The 11,421-nt window shown below is 38.4% G+C and overlaps 1 protein-coding gene across 1 annotated transcript; it reads left to right on the forward strand.

Annotated features, from left to right (window-relative positions):
• The first annotated feature begins 3,487 nt into the window (after positions 1 to 3,487).
• LOC145008991 (uncharacterized) lies at positions 3,488 to 7,167 on the forward strand. The gene is made up of 2 exons (XM_078967640.1): positions 3,488 to 6,291; positions 6,557 to 7,167. The coding sequence occupies exons 1-2, from the start codon at positions 3,651 to 3,653 to the stop codon at positions 6,952 to 6,954; spliced, it is 3,039 nt and encodes a 1,012-aa protein (XP_078823766.1). The 5' UTR covers positions 3,488 to 3,650; the 3' UTR covers positions 6,955 to 7,167.
• Positions 7,168 to 11,421: the final 4,254 nt, after the last annotated feature.

Raw genomic sequence — 11,421 nt, forward strand, 5'->3', positions numbered from 1 at the left:
TAAGTCTCTCCTTACAAGCCCCGTGACCCAAGAACCTCCCCCCCCCCCCCCCCCCCCTTAAGCTGCATTCATGGTGAGTAAGTCGAGTCCATTTTTTTGGATAATCATTTTAAAGTTTTCATTTCAGTTTATTAACTGGAAGTAGTATTTTTATTCTTGAAAGCGAGTTAAGAGGCTCTGAGGGGAACGATCAACATAACAATAAGTATTGACTCGACTAGCTCGAACGTGAGGAACGAATGCTTGAATGTGAACAAATAGCTGACTCTTGCAAGTTTGTGGTCATCAATCACCCTCTAAGCAGCTTGATAACGAAATAAAGGGCTTGAAGCTATAGAAGCTCTACAAATAGTAGTTCTTAACTTACCTTTCTCTCTCTCTCTCTCTACCTCTCTCTCTCTCTCTCTCTATATATATATATATATATATATATATATATATATATATATATATATATATATATATATATATATATATATGAACATTACACATCCATACTTTATCTATATATAGTCATTATAATCAAGGTTGTCAAGATTGGGATCCTACCTAGGATCGTTTTTGGGTTTGCAAGATCGGAATAGTAAGATCGGGATCGGGAACTTAAGATCATACAAGGGAAAGGGTAAAGACAAAGTGGTAAAAAATTCATTTGGAAAAAAAAAAAAAAAAAAAAAAAATCAAGGGAAGGTATGATCGGATCGGATCTCGATCCTGCGATTCTACACCAAATACGATCCAGATCGTTTTTCATACCTAGGATAGTAGGATCGTACGATCCTACAATCAGTATCGCGATTTTAACAACCATGATTATAACATTCGAGATTCAAGTTATTAGATACAAAAAACTGTGATAATATTATGAATACGATATATGATGCAATAAATTTCACTTAAACATAAATAACTAAATAACTTTTATGTAATGCTTACTTTGATTTAATAAAATGTATTACATATTTGTATTATAATATTATTCCATTTTTCTATGTATTTTAAGTTCATCCATTGGTTTTTACCAAACTATAATTTTTTATCGGTGAACACCTAGTTTTTTTAACCTTTTAGCTTATAGTTAGTTTTTCTACTAATCTACAAATATCTAAACAATAGTAATGTTGTGATTTAATGACAATAAAGTAATTAGTTTTTGGTTTCTTATGTGAACAATCAGAACAAGAATATGTTTTTGGTCTTGGTTATCATATGAAATGTTAGTATTGTGTTGGTGCATATTTCTTGATTTGGTATAATGCGATTTTCTTGAGTTGGTATATTACTTGGTAGTTTTACTTTTTTTTCTTGATTTGATATTGTGTTTGAAGTTACAACTCTTACAAATTCAACTACCTTTATATTTCTTAATTTGTTAATGGCCATAATCTCCTTTTGGAAGGTTTTGAAATATAATTTTTGTGTAACATGTTTACCTTTCTAACAAATGGAAAAATAATCTACAAATTTCTTGACTATTCTATGGTTATAGGATGACTTTGAAATAACTTATTGACTTGTTAATAGTTACTTTGTGCAATTTGACAATAACTAGATCTAAAATATGTAACCATAATTGAACCCATTTGACCGTAACATAACAAAAATATCTCAACAACCTTAGGGTGTGTTTGATACAGAACATTTGTGAGCGTTTGAGAGCTTCTAACTTTTAGCATTTAACAAAACGTTCCGTTTTGAATAGAAAGCCTCGTTTGGCACTACAAGTTTCTAGCGTTTAGTTTAAATAAAATGCTCTAAATTCAAATGTAGTTCACGTAGCGTTTAACAAAATGTTACCAACTATAAGCTACCCGCTACCCACTATTTTTTACCGAACCTTCCCTTAAATTAACCATTTCAACAAGCATGATCACTACATAAAATACCAAACATTTCAACATAGAAATCTTAAGCAAAAGATAATAACCAATTCTTGATAAAATTGCACCTACATACCAATCTATTGGTCAATAATTACTAGAAAAAATAAAGATGAAATTAACCCAGCTAACATAAAACGTCAATTGTATCTCTTTGATTCTTTGAATGATTCATTAAGTTTGTTCTCCAACTTGAGCAACCCTAGACTAATGTCCAATGACCTAGGGGACATTGGGTTGACCGAATAAAACAACCCTTCAAACAAAACCTAGAGTAACTGCAAATTCTCCTACCTAGTTTGAAGTTAGTCTATGATATGACAATGTTCGTTTGGCTTCCACACACATAAATCAGAGGTTCAAATTTCTATGTTTGATCGATTATGTCTTTGTAACTATCGTTGGAGGAATTAGGGTTTATGTTGGAGATCTGGATACCCTTAGGATTGTCTTTACATTTTCCGAACTGATATTTCTACCCTATGCCTGAGTTACAATGAATCCAGCTTAAGATAATCCAAGAGGACACTTATGAATATAGGCACAAAAATCGAAATCCAAATTGCTAGAAGGATTCTATGTTCGTTTGAAGAAAAAGAGAGCTAATGGTTTTTCGTGTGTATCTTCTCAAAGAGAAGAACCGTTTATTTATACTAAATGAGATTAAGGTTTGCCTCTTAGGATTGGCCGTTATTGGTTGCTTTGGAAGCAAGTCAGGGAAATCCGAAATTTAATGAAGATTTAGTGTTTTCAAAACTGATGAATTTCATCAGTTTACCATAATCACCCTTAAGAATTCGATTTTCCCACTATTTTACCTAGCGGGACCCCAGCCAAGGGCTCTGCCCCTAGACCCCGCCAAAAGGGAGCCACCACTTTGGAAACCTCAAACTTAGGGGCACTGCCCCGGACCCCCGACTTATTGTCGAACCGACTTCTAATTCGATCATATATATGTGTGCACTTCACACAAACTCGTACATATATTAGAGTACGAATTATGAAACCCATTAGCTCACATGTTAGTTCCAATTACATAAAATGATATAATGACACTAAAATTACCAACTATTGAAAATAAGGGGAACAACATAGTGTAACGGGAGGAAGGATTTATTATTATTTTTTTTTTAATTCGTTATGATAATATATAGATGTTGGAGAACAAAGAGAGGGGTAAAAAAACAAAAATGCCCTAAGGTGAGGGGCGTATGATGGCTTTTAGCGGAGGGGGAATGACGGTAGTATGAACTAGGATTAAGTGTGATGCAATTTTGCCAACAAAGAATAAAAACTATGACAAAATACTAACCAACGGGACCAAACTGTAATTTACTCTACTGATTAAAATTTAAACAGGAAGATTAGGGAAAAGCTAATCTCTCTTTGAAGTTTTAACTCCATTTCTCTCACCAATCAACTTGATATGATTATATGATACATGATTCTAATTATTAAAAAACATATATATGGTTGGGTTTATGCTTATATTTTTACTTTTATCTTTTAGAACGGCTTTTCATTGCATAGATGGAACACCCTGCAAAATACAAGACCACCCTGGAGATGGACCCACTTTTTGAATAATTGATGTACCCTTATTAATCAATCATCACTCCTCTCCCTCACTCCATGAGAAGAACACGAACACCACCGATTTCCCTTCATCGTCCCCTCCCTCATCTCCTGTAAACCTGAGTCCCTGAGCCAACATGATACTTGACAATTAAACTCATCCCAATCATCATCCATACTCTTTCATTTGCAGAAATGGAAGCCAGTATGATCACCGTTGGCCTCCTCCTTCTCCTTCCTCTTGTTTTTGTTGAGGGAGGAGTTTCATCTTCTTCCGCACCCAATGATGAAATCTCGTCACTTCTCTCTATCAAATCCGCCATTGTCGACTCCTTAAGTTATCTCACTGACTGGAACTCCTCATCGTTTTCATCCCACTGCAGCTGGACTGGAGTTTCATGCAATGAAAATGGCTTTGTTGAAAGGCTTGATCTTTCAAACATGAATCTCACCGGAAACATCTCGGAGGATTTCCAAAACTTCCATCATCTTTCTTTCCTCAACATTTCCTCAAATGGGTTCACCACTACTCTCCCAAAATCACTCTCGAATCTCACTTCGCTCGTTACCATCGACGTTAGTCAAAACGATTTCGTCGGAGAATTCCCGGAAGGTTTCGGAATGGGAGCAACAAGATTGAAAACCGTCAATGCATCTAGCAACAATTTTTCCGGGTTCCTCCCGGAGTATCTCGGAAACGCAACATCACTAGAGACACTTGATTTTCGTGGTAGTTTTTTTGTGGGGTCAATTCCGAAAAGTTTCAAGAGCCTGCAAAATTTGAAGTTTCTTGGGCTCTCCGGGAACAACCTCACCGGAATCATTCCACCGGAGATTGGTCAGCTTTCTTCTTTGGAGGTTATCATTATTGGTTACAATGAATTTGAAGGCTCTATCCCGCCGGAGATCGGTAACCTTACCAATCTACAGTACCTGGACTTGGCAGTCGGAACACTCACCGGTGCAATCCCGCAAGAACTTGGTAGGCTTAAAAAGCTCACCACAGTTTACATCTATCAGAACAGCTTCGAAGGCAAGATTCCTCCAGAAATCGGAAATCTTTCGTCGCTTGTTTATCTTGATCTCTCGGATAACCGTTTTTCCGGTGAGATCCCAGAAGAGATAGGTAATCTGAAAAGCTTAAAGTTATTGAATCTGATGTGTAATCAGCTAAATGGTTCCATTCCAAGTCCCATTGGTGAATTGCCAAATCTAGAAATACTAGAATTATGGAAGAACTCATTAACAGGTTCACTGCCGGTGAAACTTGGAATGAATTCGCCATTACAGTGGTTAGATGTCTCTACAAATATGCTATCCGGCGAGATCCCGTCGGGTTTGTGTGATTCCGGGAACCTCACCAAACTCATTCTCTTCAACAACTCGTTTTCCGGTCCTCTCCCGATTGGTCTGTCAACTTGTTCTTCATTAGTTCGAGTTCGCATCCAGAATAACCTCATTTCAGGTATGATTCCGGATGGGCTCGGTAACTTACCAGAACTACAACGATTAGAATTGGCACATAACAATTTCAGTGGCAAAATTCCTCATGATCTCACTTTATCAAGTTCTCTTTCGTTCATCGACGTTTCCTCAAATCATCTCGTATCAGGTTTGCCATACAGCATTTTGTCAATCCCGAATCTCCAGACCTTACTTGTTTCAAACAACTATTTAGACGGAGGAATCCCGAGTCAGTTCCAAGACTCCCCGTCTTTATCTGTACTTGATCTCTCAAGCAACAGTTTCTCCGGCAAGATCCCTGAGAACATAGCTTCATGCCAGAAGCTAGTGAATTTGAATTTAAGCCGCAACCGATTGACGGGAGAGATCCCAACAACGGTGGCAAGTATGCCGATGCTATCCGTTCTTGATCTCTCAAACAACTCATTTGTCGGACGGATTCCCGAGACGTTTGGAAGCTCACCGGCGTTAGAAACTGTAAACCTCTCGTACAACAAGCTGGAAGGACCAGTCCCGAATAACGGGATGCTAATGACGATAAACGCAAACGATCTTGTGGGAAACGACGGGCTTTGTGGAGGCATACTTAAGCCTTGTTCCCACACGCATACCAAGGATTCTACACGCAAGAAACTTCACCTTCGTCATGTCATTTTTGGATTCGTTTTTGGTGTTTGTGTGATTATTAGTATCGGAATCTTGGTGTTAATAGGTGGGTGGCTTTACCGGAGATGGTTTTTATATGGTTTTTTCGACGGGTGGCTTATGAAGACCAGTAAGGAATGGCCATGGAGGCTCGTTGCATTCCAAAGACTTAACTTCACAAGTGCAGATATCATGGCAAGCATCAAAGAATCAAATGTCATCGGAATGGGTGGAAGTGGGGTCGTGTATAAGGCCACCACCCACCATCCACCGCATTCCACCGTTGCAGTAAAGAAACTATGGCGGTCAGAGCCAGATATAGAAAACGGCGACGACCTGTTTGTAGAGGTGAATCTTCTTGGCCGATTAAGGCATCGAAACATAGTGAGGTTATTAGGGTACCTTCACAATGAAGCCGATGTCATGATGGTCTATGAATACATGCCTAACGGGAACCTCGGGCAAACATTACACGGGAAGCAATCGGGCAGAATGTTGGTCGATTGGGTCTCGAGATATAATGTTGCTTTAGGTGTTGCTCACGGGTTGGCTTACCTTCACCATGATTGTCACCCGCCCATCATTCACCGTGATGTCAAATCCAACAACATTCTTTTAGATGCGGATCTCGAGGCCCGGATCGCAGATTTCGGGTTGGCGAGGACAATGGTTCGAAAGAACGAGACTGTCTCAATGGTGGCCGGATCTTACGGATATATAGCTCCCGGTTAGTTCCTTTATTTCATATCCTTTGAGGTTTATTCTTTTAAACATAACCAATTCTGTGTTAAACATTTAATTTGGTCAAATATATACGACTCTTAAATATCAGACCACACTTCATGATCTTAAAAGATCAGGTCGGTCCGGTCCAAGTCAGCCTGACTTGGACCGGTGGTGGTCAGATTGGACTATAGACTGATCCATGTGCACCTCTACTTGCTATATATCATGAATTCGATTAATTAATCTTGTTGTTAAATGTCTTGTAGAATACGGCTACACCTTGAAGGTGGATGAGAAAAGCGACATATACAGTTTCGGGGTGGTTCTTTTGGAGTTGTTAACAGGGAAACAACCATTGGAGCCATTGTTTGGTGACTCGATTGATATTGTGGAATGGGTCCGAGGTCGGATGAACCGTCGAGACTTGGAAGGTATATTGGATCAAGAAATAGCAGGGGAATGCAATTATGTGCAAGAAGAAATGCTTTTAGTGCTAAGAATTGCACTTTTGTGCACTGCCAAGTTACCAAAAGATAGGCCTTCAATGAGAGATGTGATCACAATGCTTGGAGAGGCAAAGCCAAGAAGGAAAAGTGTTTGTAATGATCTTGGTGCCAAAGAGAAACCCATTTTCAACAACTCACCGGTTATTGGTCTTTTGTAAGTTGGAATGTGAAAAGGGTAAATAGTTGAGTTTGTTATATTAAATAGTTGAGTTTGTGACATTGAAAGTTGAAACAAACTTTGTGTAGTACGCATTGTATTATGTACAAATTTCTGAATTCTTTTTCTATGCTCATGAATGAATCGTATAGCAAGAGCACAAGAAAACAGTTAGCAACGAAATGGAAAGAAACGATAAAATCTTTAATTTGTATTTTGTGTATTTTTTTTAACTAGATCGAGTGACATATGTGAACTATTTATGCAAGAGATGCAATTTAATGAGATGTTAAACAACATCAACTACATCTGGAATATTCCCTTACATCCCTCTGTAAAATCAATCAAATCATCGAGCACGAATAGGACATACCAAACTACTAGATATTATGCTAGCACATGGTCATGAATGAAGAGTAGATACAGGATTGGTTGCAACTTGCAAGGCATGTAGCTTTAATGTTGTCACATCAAGGCGTTGGTACACAAGATAAAAGAGTCCGACGCTCTGGATAAGAGAGAAAGCATATCTCAGTGGGAAAAGGGCAAGGGCAGGATACTGAGTTGGCATTGGCAAACTAGATTATAGCAAAAAAAAACATTTGTCTACATCTAGCAGTTTAAAGGTAGATAATTGTTATAAAATGTAACAAAGTTAACTTCTATACAATCTTTTAAAAATCGGTTTTTCAATTCAACCGGTTCGATACCATTTTTTTTTTCTATTTTCCTACATACATAAATATCTATAAGTTTAAACATTAAAAATACATATAAATACAAATTGAAGATCAATCCAAATACATTAAAAACACATAATTGTAAGTTTACATTAATCTACGTAAATCAAAAATAAAATAAAGTATAATACAGAAACAAAATATGGTTTTAGATACAAATGCATTAAAGAACTTTATAATATTTACCATATACTTTTAGTCACATAAATCTAAAATAAATGTGAAAAAAACAAAGTTTGTTTTGAAATTGATTTATTTCCATGTATTTTTATTTTATTTAATTAGTTTAACCTGTTTAATTTAACCGGTTCAATTAGAATTTCGTAAAAACAGACCAATTTATTCCGGTTCAAAAATAGATATAAAACCGGTGTTAGTTGAATCGTTCCCTTTTCCGGTTCCCGGTCCAACTGGTTCGACCGGTCGGTTCAAATTGGTTTTTAAAACATTAGTTTTACGTAACCTTAACAAAAAAATTAGTTATTTGTAAAAGCTATCATATTTGGAGAATATTTATACCCCAAAAAACAATTTTTTTTTTCAATGGTTAATGTCATAAAATTCATTACTTATATGTCATCTATTTCGAATTAGCCATATTTTTTTTCCATTTGCCATTATTTTTGGAAAAGCTTTTCATTTATTAGCCTTTGGCCGATTACCACCCAGATGACTCACCTGAGCGTTGACGAACTAGTTTGCTGATCAGGGTGTTGACCGGCTTGTTGACATGGATCGCCATGTCAATTCTAAAAAAAACATAAGTGCAAAAGGGCGCAAGGAAGGTGTATGTACCTATCTTATGGAGGTCAAGCGCCTATACCACTAAAAATAATTATCTTACTTATGTAAACTAACAAAAGAGAATTGGAGTTTTCATATTGATAGTAATAAATGTTACAAAAGAGAAAGCTAGAGAAAGCAATATAAATATAGAGAATAATGGACTATGGTTTGCTAAAGGGCTAAACAAGACCCAAAGCACAAAATGTATTGTTTGGAAAGCTTCTGGTATATCCATCTAATGTGCAAGATTTCCTTGCAATTGTCGGTTAATATTAAAGAATTGACGCATGTCATTATGCATACTGAGAGCTATGTTTAGAGAGTTTTAGATGAACCGATTTTAGGCTTCGACATGGAAGACGTTGGCCAATGAAGGAGCAAGCCCTGGTAGGAGAGGATTGAGTGTCTTGTTTGAATGATCAACAACCAGATTAATTTTGATGGGTTTAGTGTGATGGGTTGAAGTAATTTGCAGTGTAAGTTCGTTGAATTTCTGTTATTCGAGACTGCTGAGGTCTGTTATGGTGGTGAGGATTGAGGGATTGATAAGAAGCCTGTGCAGGGTGAGTTGATGTTAGATTCCTGCTCTCGGAGTTGCACATGTAGTCCTTGCGTTGGAAGCTTCTAGAGAAGATCTCGTTGTAGCCGGTTATCCCTTCCGGGACAACGAAATAGAGTTAAAAGGGGTGTGTATTGCTCATGTTGAATATAAATTAAAGGAGGAGTTGGCTCTTCGAATCGATTGATATCATTAGTAGAGGTAGAGTTATTATTGAGTTATCAATCTATTTCAGGGTGTAATAGATGCACTTTTGCATGGATTTTGGTTAAGAGGATGAGATTGTTCGAGAAATTATCAAGATGTATCAGTTTACGGTGCTATGTGTGGATCAATCTTTCTTCAAGTGTAGAGCAACGAGTATTTAGACCCATGAATAGGGTGTCAGAGTAACATTGACCAGTTTCTTGGAAGGACTTCAGATCTGCACGGAACCCCATTTCGGCGGGGTCGCGCCAGCAGGATTGTAAATGAGTCAGTCTAACCTAGGTTCTGATGGCACTCAAAAAGTATGGTTCAATCAGTTGAGTAATTGTAGGATCGGTTCGATTATTTGAACTAGAAAATTTCTTTAAGAAGGTTTTATGGTGGGATGTTTATTGATATGGATGGTGATCAAGCTACAAAACATAAGGTTCGGACATTATGGATTGTGAATGTATAGTAAAATTACTGGTTGTTGTAATTGTTTTGGGTGGTTGTGATGATCCTTGAGATAAATATGGGTATGTGTAGAAGGTAGTATGGGCCAGTACTACTGAAAATACATGACCCATACATGTAGCAAGGAAGTCACAAACCCAATGGTTTAGTCTCATCATCTGATTGTAGCAATGTGTATTTGTGGCCTTTCTGATATGTCTTGGTTAATTTTTTGAATGGTGGAGACGAAAGGATCAGGATTTGGAGCGAGTGGCCATGGTGGGCCAAGATTGACTGATGATCAGATTCGAGGTATCATCGCTAAATAGGTGGTTGTTGCTGTTCGGAGGTCTACACCTGAGATGTTTGGGTCTATCAAGATCGCTATGATTAAGCTCTCTGATGATTGATATGCTGCTCTTTTCTGATTTTGTTGTTGCTGCAGCTACCACGACTATTTCTACCACAAGGATTTGAGGGGAGAGAACTTTTCAGTACTGGAACTTCGGCAATACAAAGCCCCTAGCGTTTGATGGGGCCAGGGAACTGATTGTGGTGATGAAGTGGATGTATGATGTGGAGGGTTGTTTCCTCACGTGTTCTTTCCCTGCTGACCAAAAGGTCAAGTGCGCCCTGAAACTTATCCGGTTAGGGACGAAGGATTGGTGGAGATTAGTGATTGGTACTTACACTCTTGAGCATAGAGATGGTGTTACTTGGGAGCAGTTCTCGGAGATGTTCTATGCGAGATATGTTCCTTTGGTGGAGAGGGAGAGATTGGCTCAAGAGTACTTGGGTATGAGACAGACGACTAAGACGGTGACATAGATCACCAAGATGTTTACTGAGAGGGCTCTTTTCTACCATGAGTTTTCTGCTTCAGAGTAGGCTCAGATGACTCGGTACTTGAGCATGCTGAAGACGGATATTTGATAGTTCGTGTCCACCCAATATTATGGTACCCTTGATGAGCTTCAATATGTCATGAGGAGGCGGAAGATTGAGATAGAGATTCAGACGATGGAATTGAGGTAGGCCCCTATTTAGTCACAACCTGAAACGAAGCGGTTCAATCCTGTTGATTCAAGATTTGGGGGATAGAGGGACCGCACTTGTGGCAAGTAAGGCAAGGTTCATGAATGTGTTTGCCGATCATCATCTGGATGCCATAAATATGGCAAGTATGGACATTATGCCAAGGATTATCATCAGCAGGCCCCAATATCGAGTGTCGGGATTTGTTATCACTGTGATCAGTTGGTCCATGAGAAGGACCAGTTTCCACTGCTCGCGGCTAGGCCAACGCAGGCTCCAGCGCCAGCCACTCATAGGATCACAAATGGACACCAGGATAGAGCGGAGCCCATGAGGGCTCGAGGTCATGCTTTCCGACTCACTGTAGAGGAGGTCAGGGCCGCGGTAGATGTTGTTACGGGTATGTTTCCATTTATTATCATGTCAGTTATTTTATGGTATGCTTATGTTGTGATTCTGTTGGATACCTTCTTAGTGAACTCTTTTCCTGCTCTTGTGCTTTTTGACTCGGGTGCAAGTCGATCATTTGTATCTCGAACATTCAGTAGGAGTTTTGATATGACTCTTTGTGAGTTGGAGTGTCCCTTGTGGCTTTTTATCACCAATAAACATGGGGTTTCTTCATCGAGTGTTTTATCAGGGTTGTGTCTTGGAGATTTTTGGGGTGCCTTATCCGATTGATTTGATTCCTATCCCCATAGAGGAT

Source organism: Lactuca saligna, chromosome 8 (genome assembly GCF_052625555.1).
Source record: "Lactuca saligna cultivar CGN05327 chromosome 8, ASM5262555v1, whole genome shotgun sequence".
Lineage (NCBI taxonomy): Eukaryota > Viridiplantae > Streptophyta > Magnoliopsida > Asterales > Asteraceae > Lactuca > Lactuca saligna.